The following is a 22,104-nucleotide window of genomic DNA, read 5'->3' as shown; positions in this document are numbered from 1 at the left end:
GACAGAGAGAGAGAGATCACAAGCAGGCAGAGAGGCAGGCAGAGAGAGACAGAGAGAGAGAGATCACAAGCAGGCAGAGAGGCAGGCAGAGAGAGAGGGGGAAGCAGCCTCCGCGCTGAGCAGAGAGCCCGATGTGGGGCTCGATCCCAGGACCCTGAGACCATAACCTGAGCCGAAGGCAGAGGCTTAACCCACTGAGCCACCCAGGTGCCCCTGTGTGTGCATTTTTAAAAATAACAATAAGTAATGTGCAGTGTGCCTGAGTCTTCTCTGTACATTTACTGTATATTAGCTTACAGCTATCTTAAGTAGTACTATGTTTATGAATAACTCTTTAACTTACAAAGAAACTGAGGAAAAGATTTAAATGCCCAAGATGGTGGTATGAATCCGGGAAAAACATCTGTCGCTAGTAGACGTGACCATTGAGGGTGAGGTATAGAGAAACACTCAGAATCAGAGGCAGCAGAGGAGCTGACACTGGACAGGAGAAAAGGCAAGAGAATGAACTACACACAAAGTTCAAGGAGAGAGTTTTAGGAAGGAAGCTCTCTGTTTCCGATTCCACAAGGAGGATGCCCTTGACCTCAGCAAGTATTCCATGTGAAGTACTGGAAACCAAGGGAATGCTATAAAGAAGACTAAAAGAATGTAGAATCTTGGTCTTTACAGATATGGCCCTTGAAGTAGAAATGATGGGATATGAAAACTGCTAAGTATTCTTATCTGGCACCTTGAACTCTGTCAGAATTTGGCATCTGCATGGAGATGTTTAGTACGTTTGCTGAATGAAATGAGTAGAGAGAAAAATGGAAGAGATGTTGCTGCAAGTTAAATTATTTAGATATCAGGCATTTTTAAGTCAAAATGAAACAATCTATAGGAATAAATGTCTTTAAGTTGAAGCATGTCAAATGATATAAACTATTCAATGTTCAATATTGATACATAGTTTTTGAGAAGCATTTACAACCTCATTTAATAAGTAATACCATGTATCATTATGAAATGCTTCAGAAACTTCCAGTTTTATTCATCATAAAGTCCCATTCTGTATATGGAAAGACAATTGTGACCCAAAGTATAATATCAGAAATAGATTTTGCTAGGTCCACATAATTTGTTTCTCTTTCATCTCTATAAGATAGACTTATATACATTAGTGCAGACAATATTTACTTTATCTAAAATGTATTTAAAAATATTGTCACATAAGTGGGCGCCTGAGTGGCTCAGTGGTTAAGTGTCTGCCTTAGGCTCAGGTCATGATCCCAAGGTCCCGGAATGGAAACCCACATAGGGCTCCCTGCTCAGTGGGAAGCCTGCTTCTTCCTCTCCCACTCCCCCTGCTTGTGTTCCCTCTCTCACTGTCTCTTTCTCTTTCAAGTAAATAAATAAAATCTTTTAAAAAAATATTGTCACATCAGAGGTGACACCTGGAATCTAAGGTCTAAGGAAGATCTGTAATAAGTATTAACTTGCAACCCTTTGATTCTCTGAATAGTTTTCAAATAACGTAGGGCCTTTAGTGAAATAAAACAACATAACTTATCCCAAGGCCAACTGTGTCTCTAGGTTTCACCATGGAGCTTTTGTGAAAAGATGTGGATCAATTATACCTATTTTTGGAACTATGAATGTGACGCACTTTCTGCCTACGTGGCTCTGTGCAACAGGTTTGACATCTGTCTTCAGTGGAGAACACCTGACTACTGCTGTAAGTAGTACTTTTTCAAGAATATTTCCTAACAATCCAAAAGCATTGCATGTTTTGCATTCACTTCTTTTTCTTTTCATTTTTCATCACAAAATAATCTCGTAAGGATAAAACCAGATAAAAGCAACCTGAAAGTTAGAGGTCAGCTCTCCCACACAGTCTAGTTCTAGTTTCATTCTGATCTAAATCTAGGGTTCCTCAACCCTCCCAAAAGAAAACCTAGTCCACAAAATATTAGTCAGCAAAACCAATGGAAATACTGAAGTCACAGGGGGATTGAACAGGCACTTTAATTCTGTATCCCAGAGCATATTTTGTTGGTTTCAATTCAACCTGACTCATTTGCCCCCTAGCTTGTGAAGAAGATGCATCTTTTTCTTCTCCCTTTTCCTCCTTTCCTGACACAGTATCCACTTCCTGGAAACTTACCTTTTTGGCTTTCTTTGATTGATATCTGGGTTCAGCCTTTTTCCAAATACATGTTTGTGGACCCTTTTTCTTTTGTTTGTATTCTTTGACAGTTTTTATTTATGGGGCTCATGTTTTCTCATCAAGTTATGATGCCTTTCATAAAAATTTTTATTAAACCTATATCCAGTCTTGGGTACATTTCACAGAAAATACTGTTAATTTAAGTTAAGAAATAGCAATTAAATGGATTAAGGGTTAAAAGATGGTCAAAATGAATGTTAGTGAAATGTTCCAAAATAAAATAAAAGTTTTCATTTTCCCTAGAAGAAAAGGTAAAATATGTATAGAAGGGATAGCATATCACAAACACCGGTTACATGACTTCATTTCAGAAATAGGAGCACCTGGGTGGCTCAGTGGGTTAAGCCTCTGCCTTCGGCTCAGGTCATGATCTCAGGGTCCTGGGGTGGAGCCCCGCATCTGGCTCTCTGCTCAGCAGGGAGCCTGCTTCCCCTCTCTCACTGCCTGCCTCTTTGCCTGCTTGTGATCTCTCTCTGTGTCAAATAAATAAATGAAATCTTTAAAAAAAGAAAGAAAGAAAGCAAAGCAGCTCCTGGTGTGCCCTACCACCCCTTCCCTCTCTTTGCTCCCAGAGGTAATCACTATTCAAGAGTGGGTTTGCTTGATTCATAGGAAATGTATGACATCTCTAATTTTAATAGATACCGTCAAATTGTTCCCCACTGAGATTTTACCAATTTATACCCCCAACAGCTGTGTGTTCATTTTCTAACAGTATGATATTTTAAGATGACTGAGAATCCGAATTTTCTAAAACATCATTTAGAAACTGTTCAGCAATGGTAGTTTCCTTTGACAGTGAAGGATTAAACCTAAACACACAGCATTTTTCTTTTTTATGGCTTGGTTGAGTTACATACGTAAAGCATATTTCTGTGCTTATTCTGAGTAGACTGTTGTATCTCCCCACTACCAGAGAAGTCACTCCATGCCAGCTGACTCAGGATTAATGCCAACCAGATTTGGGCTGCCTCTTGATCACGTTCATTTGCTACAAATCAGATGAGCTTTTTCTACCATAGCGTATCATACTAGCCGGACCCTGGAAAATACTCAAAAATACCTATTGCTTATTTTGTTTCTAGTTTTTGGTTACATAATACATGAAAAAATGAAATTTGAAGAGACGGAAATGGGCCAAATGCGTTTTCAGAAAGAAATCTGATATTTCTTCCTTTCACTTAATCATCCAAATAGGTGACTTTTCTCATGAGCAAATTCTGTCCTCTGTTATTCGTAGCTCTGAGTTGCCCAGAGGGGATGGAATATCAACCCTGTGTGAAGACCTGTGAAGCAAGAACATGTCTGAACAGATGGTTCTATGGGCATTCCTCGTGTCTGAATTTAAGAGAAGATTGTGTGTGCAAAAATGGAACCATCCTTCACAGGCCAGACTCAGTCCAGTGCATCTCAGAGCAAGAATGCGGTAAGCAGCAGAGTGCAAAAATGACTGGGGACTCAGCAAATAAATAAAGCTTGTTTAGATCTTGGGGAGAGGTGCTGAGGAAGATTGATCAACAGGTCCCCTTAAGTGTTGGAAAGAAAACCAGTGTGTTTGTAGTTTGATTTTAATATTTCAATATTTCAATCAAAGTTACCCAAATTAGATGTTTCGGTGGTGATGTGGTTTTGTTGTTGTTGTTGTTCCAAGTTTTTGTTTAAATTCCAGTTAGTGAACATATGGTGTAATATTAGTTTCATGTGTATAATTTAGTGATTCAACACTTACACACAATACCCAGGTGCTCATCACAACAAGCTCCCTCTTTAATCCCCATCACCCATTTAACACCCCCCCACCACAGTGAGGCAGTGATGATGTGTTTTAATCTCTCTGCCTGTAATAACTAGGCAAAGGTATGATCAATGAAGAATTAAGAGCATGGTATGTGAACTCAATTGAAATTCCAATTATTTCATGTAATAGTGATTCATCTTTACCTCTTTGAGCCTGGGTTAGTTAGCATCAGTAAGATGGGGAAAATAATAGCACTTATCCCATTAAGTTAGTGTGGGGATGCATAAATAATACAAAGCATTTTGCAACAGTGCCTAAAGAAAAATAACCACTCGAGAAATGTCAGATAGTGTTATGTGGGAGAAAATATTTAATTTTTCTACTTTCATATTCAAACCATTTCATTCTGACTCATCGTCTCAGTGGTGGTTGCAGATGAAAATAGTGCAAAATTGAGAAAATTGCAATACAGAGCTTATCATTATGATTAGAGGAAAAGAGATTAAGCTAATAATGAAAGAGAATGGGCAAGTAGAAGCAAAATGCATTTATAGTTCCAGAAACAAGTTTGTGTTTGCCATTGAGAAAAGTATTTGTAGAAGACTTTGAGAATAAACAGGCATCTTTGGTTTTTTAGGGACCTGTGAGGTTGGTTTGATAGTAAAGAAAATAATACGAAAGAAGTTCATTTGAGGCTAGGAATATGAAGGTCACTATACTCATCTCTATCATTTTTAAAAGAACTACCAGTGGACTGTATTTATCACTAAGTAAAACTTGAATAACAAAACTACATAATCACTAAATAATAAGTCACTAAATAATTAGCTACTTCCCACATTTAGATTTTAAAGCTGACATGTTTTGGATTTTCATATGACAAAAATGATAAATATATGGTAGGGATTTTTCCCACTGAGTTGGAATAGCTAATATTGAAAAACTAACAAATTCATTTTACTGAGTTTGTTCAAGCTAAATAAATTATATTAATAAGGAAAAATGAATAAAAAACAATGAACAGATTATCTTATATATATAAGGGCATTCAAATTTACAGATAGTTATAGAAGGGAAAAATATTTTTGTAGACTATATGACAAATTTCATTGAAGAAAAATGTAAGCTACAAGCTGATTAAAAACAGGACTCTAAAGAAGGATAAATCTGTGACATGTGATCTATGTCATTAAGCCAAGTCATGGTCTGAAATCCAAACATCACAGTCTGATTTATTTTAATGCCCAGGTTATGAGTGATGTAACCTTGTCCATCTTTTTAAGCATGCACGGATAGTGAAGGTCAACCTCGCACTGCTGGGGAGGTTTGGAATGGGGGCATTGACGAATGTGCCCTCTACAAATGCTTGGAGAATGGAAGTATTATTCCTATAGAACCTGATTGTGATGAAGAGCCCTCGCCAATTTGTGAGCGAGAAGCTGAAGTTGTCCTGGGCATCACTGATAAGTGGACCTGCTGTACAAAGGAAGTTTGCGGTACGTGTGCAGGCAGAAGCCTTCCCATCTGTCAATGCCACGAAATGTGTTGATATTATTTGTGAAAAAATCAGGGCATGCATAATGTTTGGTAAACAAAAGGGTTGAGGTAAAAACAGAAATATGGCCATAAATATCATTTATATTTTCTCAAAGCAAGTTTTCCTCATTATGGTTTTGCTGACTTTGCAAATACACCTGTAAAACTCTGGCTATAAGCAATTAATAGTGTTCAATAATATGTGACAAGGTAAAGGTTCTGGGAGTCTTTGACTTATGACAACTGAGGGTGAAAGGGGAAATCTGCTAGGGTTTCACATATGACCCATTTGTAAGTTGAATGTGTTTAATTGCCCTGCAAAAACATACACAGTAAGAATCACTTCCCTGATTTGAGTTAGCACAGGATTTTAGTTATATTCACTAATATTTTAGTGCTTCTATTTCTTATTTCCAGGATGTGACATGACTTTGTGTGAAACTGCTATTCCAACATGTACGAATAGTCAAAAATTGGTTGTTGGCCATAGTCCTCTTTCTTGTTGTCCACAGTATCAATGTGGTGAGTAATTAACTAGGAAAAATAAAAGTGAGGTTCATTGTTTGTTCAGAAAGAGGAGTAGATTCTCATTCTTTGGGTCAATAAGAAAATGATTTGTCATAAAATATTGTGGAGTTGTCTTGCTAAAGATAGTTCTTTTTTTTTTTTTTAAGATTTTATTTATTTATTTATTTATTTATTTACGATTTTATTTATTTGACACACAGAGTGAGAGAGAGAGAGGGAGAGGTAGGCAGAGGCAGAGGAAGAAGCAGGCTCCCTGCTGAGTAGAGAATCCGACATGGGGCTTGATTCCAGGACCCTGGGATTATGACCAGAGCCAGAAGCGGATACTTGAGCCACTGAGCCACCCGGGTGCCCCAGAATAGTTCTTTTTTAACCTGCAATTTCTTTGTGTATAAAATCTATCTATATATATAATATAGCTTATATAAATCTCATATATATATAAATTTTAAGTTTATATATTAACACATGGGTTTAGATAATTAACTCATTTTAAAGATCTTAATTTTAGCAGAAATATATAAGAAATAGCAGGTGTGATATTGTAATTTATAATAAGAAATACATATCCGGTCTTCCACACCATTCTCAGTACAGCAATCCCTACCCTGAATTTCATAAATAAGGAGACCTATAAAGGTGTCTTTTGTTATGTTAATGTGATGCTTTTGGAAGGCCTTTGGCTAATCTGATAATGGGGGTTGGTTGCCAGGGGAACCAATCCTGTGATTGGAGGGTTAGAATTTTCATTCCCACCCCATGACCTCCAGGGAGGGGAGAAGACCTGGAGGTTGGATCTAAACTTCAGTAGCTAATAGTTTAATCAATCATGACTGGGTAATAAAGCCTCTATAATAAACCCAAAAAAGAATGAGGTTTAGAGAACTTCCAGGTTGGTGAACACAAGGAAATTCGGGGAATGGTGTGCTCTGAGATAGAAAAGCCCCCTATCCTTTCCCTATACCTTGCCCTATGCATCTCCTCCAACTGGCTATTCCTGAGTTATATTCTTTTATTAAAAAAATGGTGATCTGGTACACAAAGTGTTTCTCTGAGTTCTGCTGGCTGCTCTAGCAAATTAATCAAACCCAAGGAGGAGGTTGTAGAAACCCCTGATTTATAGCCAGTCAGCCAGAAAGGAGCACAGGTAACAAGTGGGGCTTGTAACTGGTGTCTGTAGATAGTGTCAGAATTGAGTTGAATTGTAGGACACCCAGCTGGTATCTAGAGAATTACTCCGTGCTGTGTGGGAACCCTCCCCCAGCAAATACACACTGAGGTAGCAGGTCATATTTAAATTCAAAGAGAACTAAACCATATGACTTTATTTATTTTATCATTTCATTCTATACAAATTTTCAAATACCTTGGTATTTCTGCAGAATGTGACCCATTGAAATGCCCCAGTATTTCAACACTAGAATGCAGAGAAGACCAATTCATGATTCAAGTCCAACAGGAAGAGCCTTGCTGTTTTTCTCCTCTCTGTGGTGAGTGTTCTGTGAGATAACTTTTTGGAACAAAGGGAGAGTGTATGGAAAATCTCTTATTTGACATGAATTTCATGGGACCGATGGTAACCAATATTCTGGTGATACACTGATAGGAATTCAACTGAATAATGGCAGTTGAAAAGAAAGGATGGCATTTTAAATGACTCGACAATTATTACAGTTAGCACTATTTTCCCTTATTATTTATATGGACTATATATATATATACATCAGTCAAAACATACTCAAGACAATATAATTTTTTTTCTTTAATAAGGCTAGTACCAGTTGTTTTTAGAGAAAAATTTAGCCTTAGCTTTCCTTGAAGAACCAACTAACATAATGGACTCTGCTAAGCCATTGGAGAACCTCTTTAAAACTTGATTTTATATATCATGTATGATGTATGTGTGAGCATGGTGATGATGGAATAGAATGGTAGAAATGAAAAGTGTCTGGGAAAAGAATACATGAGCTATATATTCTGTCTGATGAAATAGACATTGAAAAAATAAAAAGTCTTCTATTTTCCATTTCAAGTAAATCTTCAAATCAAAGACTGGTGATTAATGTAGGTTTCAGGTGTATCTATGGAAATCAAAACACATCTCTTTTTACCAGTTAAGGTTCTTTGGGTGCAAGTGGCAAAACGGACTGATCATAGCTAGCTTACACACAACCAGTTACTGGAAGGCTTGGGATCAAGATTTTGTAGGATCAAGATGAAGCAGAACAACCAAGCCCTGGCAAGGAGAGACACCATCCACTCCAGGTGGCAGTCACTAATGACTGAGTCAGCAACACCCATTTCCTGCCCTGGTGTGCCTCTGTTTTGATTCAAATGCCATAGAAAGAGTTTCTGATTTGTCTAATGTGGGTTGTTCCTACACAGAGGCCTGCTGAGAGTCAGGCACCTTTATTAAGAGTCATTCTAAGGCAGTGTGGGTGGGACATTTCGTCAAGGTCTTTCAGAGAATTGTAATTGAAGTGGGAAAGGGATACTGAACAGCTGGAAAGAACAGGTGCCTACTCTATTATTCTTCCACAAATTGGAGTAATCAAAGGTAGCAAATTCAGAAAACTGAAGTAAATGAGTCAATGACATTTTGATCCTAGGATAAAGAAAATTGCTCTAAAAAACCTAACACTCTCTATTTCTGGTAAGATGGCGTTTTTCTCTGTCACTGTGTTTGGAAAGCATATAGCAGTATGCTTGATAGTATTGTTTTCATGACCAAGTGAGGAGATCTGTCATTAAAGCCTTATTTTCCCCGTTTCTTATTTTATTAAACATTATTTCATGTTGATTTTTACATGTGTGTAGTAATCCAAATTGATGGACAGTTCGTTTTTAGCTCAGTTGTGACTTCTGGCTTTTCATTTTACCTTCAGTTTGTGAATCTTGCACCGAACCTATTCTGCTATGTACTGATGGGGAATTTCTCACTGTGGATCTTAATACCACACATTTCTGTTGTCCACGGTATTATTGTGGTAAGTGTATCTTAACTAACTTAAAATATTCAGCTATATCCAATATTTAAGAAGCCCCATGAATCTTCATTGCGCTGTTATATCAGACCTTCATTGAATTCTACATATAAAATATATATTAAGTATATGTAATATTTTATCACATCTAAGAGGTCTTCTTGGATAATATTACTTCCCCAAAATAGATTACTATGACTCTTCTCATCATCCTAGAATTTCCAGCTTCCCAGGTGATTCCATACATTCTCTACTTCCTTTCTCTTCTTACATGTCTGGCATGTCTCAGGGCCCTTCACCCGCTGCCGTAGTTCTACTACTGTTCTATCTGCTCGGGAGTCATGTATTCTGTCTCCAGTGATACATGGCAAGTGAGCGGTGGGAGAGATATGAGTCCATGCACTGCATCAGCAGTGGCTGTGAGCTAACTGGTAGGCAGTGAGGACAAGCTTTTACAAGAAGCTACTCTTTATCCATGGAATTTTTCTCTATTTAGTTTGTGACCCACATCTTTGTCCTGCACCACTACTCAACTGTGCAGAGGATATGAAGCTTGTGAAAGAAAATGTATCTGGTCAATGTTGTCCAACATGGCATTGCGGTAACTAATTTTCATACTTCATAGTTTTTATTACAGTACAGTGTAATATTCTGAGCAATGTAAATATATTGATTTTTGCCTCCTAGAATGTAGCTGTGAAAACCTTGTTACGCCAACCTGTGAAGTGGTAAGAATACATATTTTGATTGAATTGTCATATTATTTAAATCAGTTTATTCTTCCTTTATACCTTACTTCTGAGTTCTCAGAGTAGATTAAAATAATATACTCTGCTATCAGGGAGCAGTAAACCCTTTTTATTTACTGGAGATAAGAAGATGTAATCCATTATTTTTTTCACTGGTGATTGAATCTACTAGCCTCATATCCACTTCACTGGTCTTAAAATGAAGCAAAACATTGAAAGAAAGAGTATCTCAATATTAAGAAGTGTCCCCAGTGATTTTTCAAGAAATTATGCCAATGATGCATCTGTTGTTGGAGGAGGAATGTATATAAACATGTAACTGTTGGTATCTTCTTAAGAGTTATCTACGAACATTTTGTAAATAAGGAAGTTGAGGTCTAGAAAGAGCAAATGATTGATCGAGATCTTTAGGACTAGAACCAAGGGTTGTTTTATGTCTGTGTCTCCTTTTGTGTATTCCTTTATTCTTCTACTCTGCCATAACTCTTTCATTTCCCTTAGAAACTATAGCCCAGACATAAGTAAAAAACAAACAAAAAAAAAGCAGGTTGAAACTGCCTGGTTTTCATTCCTGCCTGGACTCCTCTTACCTGTGCTTCATTTTCCTCACCTGCAATATAAAAAGAATGACAATGCCTATATCTATGAATAAAATAAGTTAATATAAATTACTTGGATAGTACCTGACACACAGAAAGAACTCAATAAATATTAGCTGTAATTATTATGATAAAAATAAATATTATGATAAAATTATTGTGATAAAATATGATATTATGATAAAATAAAATTAAAATGTAATTATTATGATAAAATAATACAATACCCAGAATGTTAACCACAAGTTAGAGATTATCACGGAGAACTTTCTAGGGACGTTAACCATCAAGAAAAATTTGAAAGAAAGTGATAGGTTAGGATAATGGATGAGAGGCATTGAACTATTCTAGATAGAGGCTAGGTTGAACATGAATAAATACACCAAAGTATGAGGCAAGATACGTATGCTGAAAGATAGCAACTTCTCTCACACCTTGAAAAAACATCCAGCTCTTGATTTCAGCTCAGATTATGATCTCAGGGTCATGAGATCTAGCTCCACGTTGGGCTCTCCACTCAGCACAGAGTCCGCTTGACATTTTTTCCCTCTTCTTCCCCCTGCCCTCACCCCACTCTGCACTTGCACTTGCACTCTCTCTCTCTCAAATTAATAAATTAAGTAATTAAAATCTTAGGAAAAAATCATATTAATTTTATTACTGATATCATATGAAAAATGCACTCAGGAAAAGTTAACACTTAAAAATGCAATTCTTCAAACTTTAAACCTGGTACTACACCAAGAAGAACTTACACCGTTTCTGACAAGGCAATGTTTAAGCATCTGTATGACAACAATTTATTGACACCTAAAGGTTATACCACACTTTCTGTGTGTCCACCCTATTGTAAGTTCTTTCCCTGAACTGACCCATTTATTTCTCCAAATAAATCTAAGAGGTAGGCAATGTTATTATCCCCATTTTACAGATGAGGGAAGTGAGGAGAAGCCTGGCTCAGTAACCTTCCTGAGATCATACAACTAGTAGGCAGCAAAGGCAGGATGGGCACAGAGCAGCCTTATTTCTGAGTCTGTGCTATTAGTCTCTCAACTATACTCTTCTGCTCCTGATTTATATGCTGTAGCAACCTTGCTCCATGCAAACATCAGAACCTTGGACCAAGAACATTTGCACCAACAAAAGTTTCCAGGATTAGCACATATTTTCTTGTCTCAAATTATCCACTAGATGCCCTGAATCCAACAATATTTTCAATTGTTGGATTAAACATAAAGAACATCTTCTCTACTTTAACTCATTAAATAGATAAATTAAAGTTTAGAGAGGTTAAGTGATCCATAATCATATTGTTTATTGTGAATTTTTTCTGTGGGCTGTTAATTAATGACCACTGGGTTAATCAAAGCATGTTCACTATCAAATATTTAATAAGCACCTGATATGTGTCTGGCTATGTAGTAGGGAACTTACTAAATGCTGTACTGTGTATATGTTTTTATAGTTGCCATAAAATAAGCTGTATAAATCATATTTAATAATAATATCTTTCTAATAGGGAGAATTTACTGCAATAGACCATAACTTTCAGAGTGACTGTGGATGTGTACAGTATCTCTGTGGTAACTATGTTTTATCTAGCTTTTAAATGATATGAATATTATTGGTATCTGTTGTTCACTATTCATAAATTAAAAATATTTTCTTTGAGTTGTATTACACATTTTAAACCATTTTGCCAGTTTTGAGTATAAAAATGCACTCTTATTTTTCAGTTGCCTCTTTTGTAATACCTGTAAATGTTCTGACAAATATGTTAATGGGACAGAAAAATGAATGTGTTTGTCAGAGGCTTTGCAGAATTTAAAGTTGATTCTATGTTTTTTTATATATATATTTAATATTTTAAAAATAGGCATCTAAAAGGGAGAATTTTTGCTAACTGTTCTATCATTATGGATGTTAACATTGCAAAACATAGAACTGATTTTTCTATAAAATCATAAATATTCTATTATGTATTAGTGAGTTAATAAAAAACCTTTAATTCAACCGTTTGAGATTTTTGCATTTTTATATACAAGAAAGGTTTAGAGCTTCTGAGCTGAATCTTCGTCACTATGGTAGCCTAACTCAATATGCTTCTACTTGTATTGGCCACTTTCACCATCGAGTATGATGTACAAGACTATATTTTGCATCACAACAAAATTCTAAATTTTCTCTCAAAAGAACCATTGGGGCACCTGGGTGACTCAGTCGATTAAGCGTCTGCCTTTGGCTAGGGTCCTGACCCCGGCGTCCTGGGATCAAGTCCCACATCGGGCTCCTTGCTCGGTGGGGAGCCTGCTTCTCCCTCTGCCTCTGCCTGACACTCTGCCTACCTGTACTCTCTCTCTCTCTTTCTCTGACAAACAAATAAATAAAATCTTAAAAAAAAAAAATGATATGTTAGTGCTAACCATTAAGAGCCCTACCACTGTTGATTTATATTTTGCTTCTGTCTATCTCCACTCCCCCAAATTGTCATGTCATGTTTCCAGAAGAGAGAATAACAAACAAGTAGCTTGATGATAATTCTACAATTCTGGAGTCTGTGATGAAGTATAGCTTTTGAAGGCAGTTTCAACAGTAAAGAAGAGTTGAGTTTACAGACCACTTTCTTATTGTATGTTAAGGAATGAATGTGTAACATTCATCATTAAGTAAACTCATTGAGTTGTTAACAATATATAGAGGTAAAGATCTTTATTGGTTTTGAAAAAATTGCACATCATAAGAAAACATAAATATAAATAAAAGTTCCATTGATTGATTAATAAAAAACTCAAAATAGTACTTTTCACTGACTTTCTTTTCTTAGAAAAAGATGATGTGTGTGTATTTCAAGAAGTATCAGTATTGAATCCTGGCCAATCTATGATAAAGTATTTGGAAGGGGACTTTTGTTATACAGTGGAGTGTCTGGAAGAAAAAGATAACCATACAGGCTTTCACACTCTGAATTTTACAATAGTGAATTGCTCAAAAGAATGTGACATTGTAAGTATTCTTTGTAAGTCATTCCAGTGGAGACTTAAATTAATCATAAAATGGCAGCTATAGAATTTTAACTAGGGAACATGGCATAAGTTAAAAGTATACACTTGAATAGTTCAATAATCTATTAATGTGTAATATATGTCTATAATGCATCTTTTCCTTTTCCTGTGTATGTTCCTGAGCCATATTATCTATTTATCTATATAGCTTGCTTGACCAGCTTGATGAATCTTGGCAGCTAGATGGAAAGGTTAATATTTACTTCACTTTCTAATACAGCCGTATAAAGTTGGTTATTATTTGAAGTACCTCAAATTCAACCTTTAAAATGCTTACAGGTGTTCTGAGAGAGCATATAGTTATATTGGGAAGCACTTCCAGAATGGATTCATTAAAAATACTGGTATTGTTGTGTGGCTAATTAAATGTATTATCATTATATCCAGCACCAGGTGTATACCCCGTCTCCAAGTGATTATGATTGCTGTGGTACCTGCAAAAATGTATCCTGCAAATTTCGAATGGAAAATGGAACATCAGTTATATATGAGGTAGGAATTCCTTAGTTCCTAAAGTAAGTTCTTTGGAGGGTAGCTCTCTGTGCTGTTTTCTGAAGAAGATGTTCTGAAGTCAAATAATTTGAAAAAATGTCACAGGTGCACACACACACAGAGTTCTACACATAATAAACACACTCATATACAGCACACAAGACACAGTTACATTTTAAAGTTTCTGATAATTCCTGCTGTAAAGGAATATGTTGAACTCATTTCTCAAACTCATTTTTTTTCCAGATATGAGGAAAACGGGTTTTGAGAATTGCTTATTTCTAATCATTAGAACAAAGGGAAAAATTATTTTATTCACAAATTTAAAAAGAAGCATTTTAAAGTAAGATATTAAAAAAACAAAGGGGGGAACACCTGGGTGGCTCAGTCAGTTGGGTGTCTGCCTTCAGCTCAGATCATGATCCCAGAGTCTGGGTATCGAGCCCTACAATGGGCTCCCTGCTCATTGGGGTGTCTGCTTCTCCCACTGCCCCTCACCCTTCTTGTGCTCTCACTCTCCCTCTCTTTCTTTCAAATAAATAAATAAAATCTTTAAAAGAAATTTTAAAAATAAAACATTTTAACAGAAATAAACTCGAGGTTAACATTTAATTATTTCGGGTATTGAAGATTTCACTGGGTAAATAAAAGACAGAATATTTGCCAATTGTTTTTTTTTTTTTTTTTACAAAGAAAACCTCAAGAGTCAGTAATGCTATATCACATCTTTTCAGCAAAAATAATAAAATAATTATTCAGAATTCTCTTATAGTCTCATAATAACTCCATGTAGGTTTATAGACTGACCTACTCCTTCCCTAGAAGAGAAAAATGGGACTTTCTATTATTAGTGCAGTTTTTAGTGATGTCACCAGATGTAGGAGTGTCACTAATTTTTTATAACTTACATTACCTTAAAGTTGTTCCAATTTATTATTGCCATTTTTAAGTTTTTCCATTCATAGTTTAATTATCTAGAGGTCTTACTTCTGGTGTTCTTAATTACATGGGATTACTCACATACCCTCCAAATAGATTTCTCCAATCCTGTGCATTTTATTAAATAAGAAAGATGACCAATTGTCTTCTTGTGCCATAACCCATGTTTCACGGTTACGTGCAAGCTAGTGTTACTGATTTAATTAGTGTTGTTGGTATTGTTTGTTTTATCCTAGCAATATTTCTGTTTAATAATATATTATTTTAAAGAAGGTTTTTTGATAACAAAAGCTTCTAAAATGCTGAGAAAGTCATAGGTGTCAGTGAGAGAAAATGAACCAGAGTTTACTTGAAAAAAACACAGAAATCTGGGGCTTTTAGTAAAAGGACAACATATACTCCATAATCAAAAATCCAGGAACCATCTATGTATATAACTAGTATTCACAGTGAGAGCCTGAAATGTAAATAAAAGACCAAATTATGTTCAGAATATTTTTTGAGAACTCAACAGGTAAAGCAATCAAGGTAAATAAACATCAAGATCGTTAACTTTTGCTCTTTCAAAGATAAGCTTTAGTAATCTAGGAATCTAATTTCTATGGAAGAACTAATTTTTTATTTCAGATAAGATAGTACTATTAGAACTGAATATTGGAATTACTATTTGAATTTGAATATTTTATTTTCTCTTATACCCAGACTTGTAGATCTTTTCTAATTGATCTAAAAGATCTAAAGAGGGGTGCCTGGGTGGCTCAGTGGGTTAAAGCCTCTGCCTTTGGCTCAAGTCATGATCTTAGGGTCCTGGGATGGAGCCCCGCAGCAGGCTGTCTGCTCAGCAGGGAGCCTGCTTCCCACCACCCCCACCGCCTGCCTCTCTGCCTCTCTGTCAAATAAATAAATAAAATCTTAAAAAAAAAAATCTAAAGATATGTAAGTTAAAATAGAATCTGGAGAAAAAGAAGTTCGTCAAAATTCTTTACCATACAAGGAATCTTCAAGTCAGAGTTTGGCTAGCATTTTAAAATGTGGGTTATAAAATAAAAATACAGATTGACAACTACCAGCCCAATAATTATAACATGTCCAGCTGCTTTTATTTCTAAATAAGAATTCTGAAATCAGGAATGAAATAAACAGTTACTATGTTTAAAAATTTGCTAAAATAATAGGGATATGTTTTAAAACAATGATAAGGAGTGTAGAACTAGAAGCAAAAGTCAGTAATCACTGTCATCCAAAGATTTTTTAATTGTTTTGCTGATAAGGGAGTAGAAAGAAGAATAAACAAATCTCAAGAAAGGAGGCATATTAGCTAATATGATTTGTTGTTTTATAATTAGTGAGGGAACAGTAGAGCAAGACCTTTGACACATGGCCAATTTGGGTAATTAATCTTGTAGTAGAAACGATACCTATTTGTTTCTTTCCTCTATTGTTTTATTTCACATTTACATCTCAGTTCTGGTATGAAACCAAACACACATACATGCACACACCCCATCTATGTATTTTTATTCCTTTAAGATAAATTTGGGGATATTTCCAGATGGACATTTTATACCACAAGAAGTTCTCTGCATCTTGACTTGGAGAGGAAATATTCTACTTAAGAAATATATCAGATTTTAGTAAACAAAACAGTAACTTTCTCTTATTTTTAGGAGGGGAGTACCTGGCATTATAATTGTACCACATATGAATGTGTAAAGACTGACGAAGGGACAATGATTCTGAACTACAGTATGGTCTGTCCCCCTTTTAATGAGACTGAATGCAAAATGGTTTGTACTTTATCATGTCTAAGAAAATGTAGTATTACATAGAATTTAGGAAATATGTTTTCAAAGGTTGTACATACATATGTTGTGGCTTATTTACTTTGGTGTATGTTTCATTTTCACATGTGCATAAAAGCCCTATTATATGTCTTCAGTTTGCCACTTTAAGTTATAAATGGTGTTCCAAATAACTTTGATTCTCCCTGAACGGATATTGTGCTAGTTCAAAGAATTATTGAAAAATCATTTGATCAGCAGACCTAGCCTCTCTTTCAGTATGAATTGATAATCTATTGGAGGCTGTCCAATTTTACTTCTTAAACACACAGCCAGAATTTATGATGCCATTCCCATTTTAATACAAGCTGGCCTAAGTCAGATTTGTTTTGACTCCTCTGAGCACGGCCCTGGTGGAACCTGGCGTATATGACAACACTGCTGATCCTTTAGGCTAGATTCCCCAACTCCTTATTCTCTCAGAGAAGAGTCCACTGGGAAAGTAGATTTTTGGAGGTGATACATTTTTCTTTTAAGATCCTTTGTAGCTTTAACTATTTCGAAGATAGTAATCCTTCATGAAAAGTGAGATTTGTTCTATTGTGTAGGCAATATTTTTCTTAAGTGTGCAGAAATAGCATAGTCTCATTGATTTTTTTTTTCTCCCCAAGATGTGCCCTTTTAGTGATGGTGGCTAGCTAGCTGGATAGGTAGATGTCATGTATAATAAAGTAATAGAATTTCAGCTCTGAAAAGAATCTTAGGCATCATCTTATTTCACAGATTCATTTTTATGGCGCAAATTCCTTTATTTGTATTGTAATTGGTAAATTACTAAAAGCAATTAGCGGCTTACTGTAAGAATTCAAAAAGGTAATCAATAAAAGTTTTCTTAATTTAGTCCTAGGCAAGAGTCATCCTGAAGTGAGCAAATTTTTTTTTTGAAAAAATGTTAAAGAAAAAGATACATCATTTTAACATTCAATTATATTCAGGAACTTAGTCTTATTTCATAGAGTACCTTAGATTATTCCAAGGAGTTGAAAAAAACATAATGGCCTCAATTTAGAGTACCTATTAGTACTCTGCTTTGGTAAGAATTTTTTATGCATTATTGAAAATGTTTTTAATAAATAAATAAATAAATAAATAAATAATGTGTTCTTTTAAGTAAGTTAATCTCTGCACTTTACTAGTGAAGAAATAACAAAAATTTAAACAAAATATCAGCTTCTTATTTTAAAAACAAATTCTCATTAGAAATAGTTAAATTTCTATAATTTTCCAATAAAGGCTTTGTGATATTTAATAAAAATACCAAGAGAGTTAGTTTTCTATTTCTAGTCCAATAGGACATGAACAAACACTGTGAGTTTTGACTTTATTCCTTCTCTCTTCCTAGAATGAAGGGATTGTAAAGCTTTATAATGAAGGCTGTTGCAAGATCTGTAAGTGAGGACATATTATATGCGTTCATTTTATTAGTTTTAATTGCTCATGGTAATTATGATATTTCTCATAAAACTCAGATCTTATGAAGCAAGGAGGGAAGCACATTTTATAATGTTATTATTTAAATGTTTGTCATGTGGTTCATTATTTTGTAATTTAGTCTTCTGGAGTGTGAATAAAGCATTTTTAATTCAGATGAATTTTAACCTAAATATCAGAAATTTCTTTATTGTTGTATTTCCTAAAAGGTATTGCATAGGATTTTAATATAAGTTTTAAGTTTAAAAGGTCTCTTTGGTCAAATTTGCTTGGAACATGCTGGGCTACACCAAGTTAAGTAGGTTATGATGAGAATGGCATTTTGACTTCAATAAGGACCTTGGATTCTACAACTCCATGCTGATTATTCAACAAGTAGGTCCATTTTGTTATCCAAGGGCAGGCAGGGGAAGACCTATGCAACCGACCATAAACCTTCTATTTATTTCCTGCCGCACATTGGCACAATTAAGCCCCTTAAAGACAGTATTGTAACCAATCTTTACAACAGTTGAGAGGTAAATGGGAGGTAGGTATGGTTTCCTCTACAGATAAGGAAATGAAGGTTCAGAAAAGTTGATTACACTGATCAGTAATGGACTCAGGCCTGTCCAATGCCCAGGTCCAGGACCTTTCAATTCTGCCAAGCTCTCTAAAGTTGCAGAATAATACCAACCTACCTCAGTTTCTCCCATCTGACATGTAGGGACTTGTGAAATAGCTTCTGCTTTGGTATCACAAAATCCTTGTCTACAAACTTTGTTTCTGGGTGACTGGGCTATCTTGGACAGACTGGATGATGGATACTATTGCAGATACTGTGCTTAACCAAATGTATTCCCATAGTCTTTAAGAAATGAATAGGAAATGCCTCTTGGTACTAATAAGTTCAGCCAGCTAACAATAAATTTAAGCTGTCCCGTTATATTCGTTGCACAAATTAGCTAATCAAATAGATTTCTACAAGATGCCTGTCACGTATCAGGCACTCTTTAAGGCACAGGGACTATGATAGTGAATGAAACAGTACCTGCATGCCCTAGTGCACATTATGAAGAAGGGGAAGACATAATGAACACATAAATATATACTATTGTGTCAGGTAGAGACGAGTGACATAAAGAAAATTAGTACAGAATAAAAGGGATGGGGGGTGGGGAACTGGGTTGCTAATTTAAGTGAGTGGTTGGAGCATGCCTCTGTGGTGAGGTATCATCTGGGTAGAGACTGAGTGTCTGAATCCAGCCAGGAAGAATAACAAGTATGAAAAGCAGAGGAAATAGCAAGGTTTGGCTAAGCACAAGGATGAAGGTGACAGAAAGAAGAGGGTGGATACCTTATAGGTCACATTAAAGATGATTTCTTCCTTAACTCTTCTTTCTTCTGACATGAGAATAGAAAGGCTACTAAAGTAACTAACCACTAAGTGAAAGCACCATAAGGTACACATCAGCCTGTCCTCCATCATGAACTCTGAACCGCCAACCAGACTGTAATTGGGAGGCAAGGGAAAGGAGAAGGGACAGCATAGGATTCTGAGGAGGAGTCACAATTGAGATGGAGAAAAACCAAAAGGGCTGTTTCAGAAGCCAAGTGTGGAAAGTATATCAAGGAGGAGAATGTGATAGATGGGGCCAAATGCTGCTGAGAAGTTAAGTAGGATGAGAACTCAGCTATGACCTCTGAAGTTAGCATTTTGAAGGTCAAGAGTGACCTTGAAAAGAACAATTTACTTTCAGGCAATCTTTGCCACTCATCTCTGCTTCAACCTGAGTAGTTTAGCTTTTAGATACTTTATATGTTGGAATTTCATATAAGCACTTAACATAAAAGATTTTGTGGCTAAACTGATTTGGAAACTGAAGATCTAATTCCGATCTTTTGCAAACAAGGAAACTCAGCAGAATGATTTCAGTGACTTTCCTAAAGTAACAAAGCAAGTTATTGTCAGAGTGAAGTAAGAACCTTGGTCTTTTTGCATCCTGATTCAAGGGTTATTTACATATAGCTCTAAACATGTATTCTTAGGTGTCTTATCAAGTGGTCATCCATCACACCACAGAGGCATTTTAATATATCATTAATTAATACAAAGTATTTTAATGTGAAGTCATAAGAGATCATTTCAGAGCCATAAATATCAACTGTAATGACTCATCCATACATTTCAAAATGGTTGATAAATAATTCAATTACCTTCATGTATGATTTTATATTAAAATCTATTAAGATAAAGTAGTTTTAAATGTTTTTAATTTTAAAATAGGTTTATGTATACATGTATAGCTGCCTAATTATGTACATGTATATATACTTCTACATACAATGTTTCATTCTAAAAATAATAATTTTAAAATTTTAAATATATATTTTATCTCTCTATATGATACACACAGGTTGACGTTAACATTATTGCATGTGTAGAATGTTTTGATTCTATTCTAGGACAATAAGGTAAAGAGATAAATATAGTGCTAAAAAATATGAGAAAGTCTATTTAGAAAGTGAAAATAAATATTGAGCATAAAATATTTGAGGGAAATTTTAAGTATACTTTAATATAGGAATGTATTTCATATAAATATATACATTATTTTATTTTAAATATAGGCATATGTTTAATTGAATTAAGAAATAATCTGACATGGGCTTTCTGATGAATAAATACATTCTATATTTTATCAGGCAAACGAGAAGAAAGAATATGCCAGAAAGTGATCATTAAATCAATCATAAGGAAACAGGACTGTATAAGTCAAAACCCTGTAAGTGGAAACATATAATTTGTTACATAAAGGGCATATGTCTTTCCAAAAGTATATAGCACTAATACGTTTGTAAGTCAACAAAATGCCAACTATCACAATATTTAACTTTGCAATTATTCATACATTTTAATATTAAAATATTGTTTGCAAAGAAGTATAAACTATTCTTGGCATTAATAATCAATAGTTATGAATCATAATTGCAATCTAGAGAGATGGAAATTAAACCAAATATATTTGACTACATATTTTTTTAACTATACAATTTTACTCAGCAAAAATAGTCTTGGTTCTAATTTTACCCCATTTAATGTGACCTACCCAGTACTACAGTCTCCACGAGGTATGATATAATACAGATTACAATAGAATCATTAGATGGTGATGAACATTGTACATATACCTGACTAATTATATGTGCACATTTATTTCAGAGTTAATGTCAGCCTTTCTGTCTTAGGTATCATCATGGAACATCTCCTGGACTTATTCAAGTTATTAAAGTTTAACCTGGTATTTTCTTGCAGTCTTCTAATATAAGAAGCTTGAGACTTATTACAGTGATAATAAAGTTTTGCTTTCATTTGGTATCGTAGGAGAATTGAATAGTCAGTTTTTAAACATTTTAAGAATTCTTTTCTCATTGTCTCTCTTTACAGGTAAATGTTGCATCTTGTGATGGAAAATGCCCATCTGCTACCATATATAACATCAACATTGAGAGCCATCTAAGATTCTGCAAGTGCTGTCGTGAAAATGGAGTGAGAAACTTGTCTGTGCCTCTGTATTGCTCAGGAAATGGCACCGAAGTCATGCACACACTCCAGGAACCTATAGACTGCACATGTCAGTGGAATTAAACTTTTGGATTTCTAGGAACTCTATGCAATAATCACAATGTCAAATGAAGTTACCTTCCAACATCATTATTTTGGCACTGGAAGATTTTATTAAACATTAATGTATTTTTCAGACGATTGGGATATGGCAATTTAATGCTTTGGTACAAATATATGCTATTTCCTAGAAAAAATAATTGTCAAAATAGTTGTCAAAATAAAAATAAATCAAATTTATTGATTTACTCTATTTTAGAGACTCAACAGATTCTAAGTTATTCAGCTGAGATGCAGTTATGTATGTAATTGCAACATGCCACAGCCCTGGGATATTCTCATCCATTAGAAGGCTATTTTGCATTTTCCATTTGCACCCAATAGAGATTTTT

The 22,104-nt window shown here is 35.1% G+C and overlaps 1 protein-coding gene across 1 annotated transcript in view; it reads left to right on the top strand.

Moving 5' to 3' along the window:
- Positions 1–21,736, top strand: part of LOC111142236 (otogelin like) — a 129,080-nt gene extending 107,344 nt beyond the window's left edge. Inside the window, exons 45-59 of the mRNA XM_022495278.1 lie at positions 1,576–1,717; positions 3,450–3,635; positions 5,231–5,443; positions 5,901–6,005; positions 7,394–7,501; positions 8,897–8,998; positions 9,492–9,596; positions 9,683–9,723; positions 11,863–11,926; positions 13,168–13,346; positions 13,793–13,897; positions 16,504–16,623; positions 18,020–18,065; positions 20,794–20,873; positions 21,536–21,736. Coding sequence (XP_022350986.1) covers positions 1,576–1,717; positions 3,450–3,635; positions 5,231–5,443; positions 5,901–6,005; positions 7,394–7,501; positions 8,897–8,998; positions 9,492–9,596; positions 9,683–9,723; positions 11,863–11,926; positions 13,168–13,346; positions 13,793–13,897; positions 16,504–16,623; positions 18,020–18,065; positions 20,794–20,873; positions 21,536–21,736 — 1,797 coding nt within the window. The remainder of the gene's footprint in view (positions 1–1,575; positions 1,718–3,449; positions 3,636–5,230; positions 5,444–5,900; positions 6,006–7,393; positions 7,502–8,896; positions 8,999–9,491; positions 9,597–9,682; positions 9,724–11,862; positions 11,927–13,167; positions 13,347–13,792; positions 13,898–16,503; positions 16,624–18,019; positions 18,066–20,793; positions 20,874–21,535) is intronic.
- The last annotated feature ends 368 nt before the right edge of the window (positions 21,737–22,104 follow it).

Source organism: Enhydra lutris, unplaced genomic scaffold, assembly GCF_002288905.1.
Source record: "Enhydra lutris kenyoni isolate GAN:26980312 unplaced genomic scaffold, ASM228890v2 scaffoldscaffold7, whole genome shotgun sequence".
NCBI lineage: Eukaryota > Metazoa > Chordata > Mammalia > Carnivora > Mustelidae > Enhydra > Enhydra lutris.
Note: the sequence above shows the minus strand (reverse complement) of the source record. Positions and strands in the feature narration are given on the sequence as shown.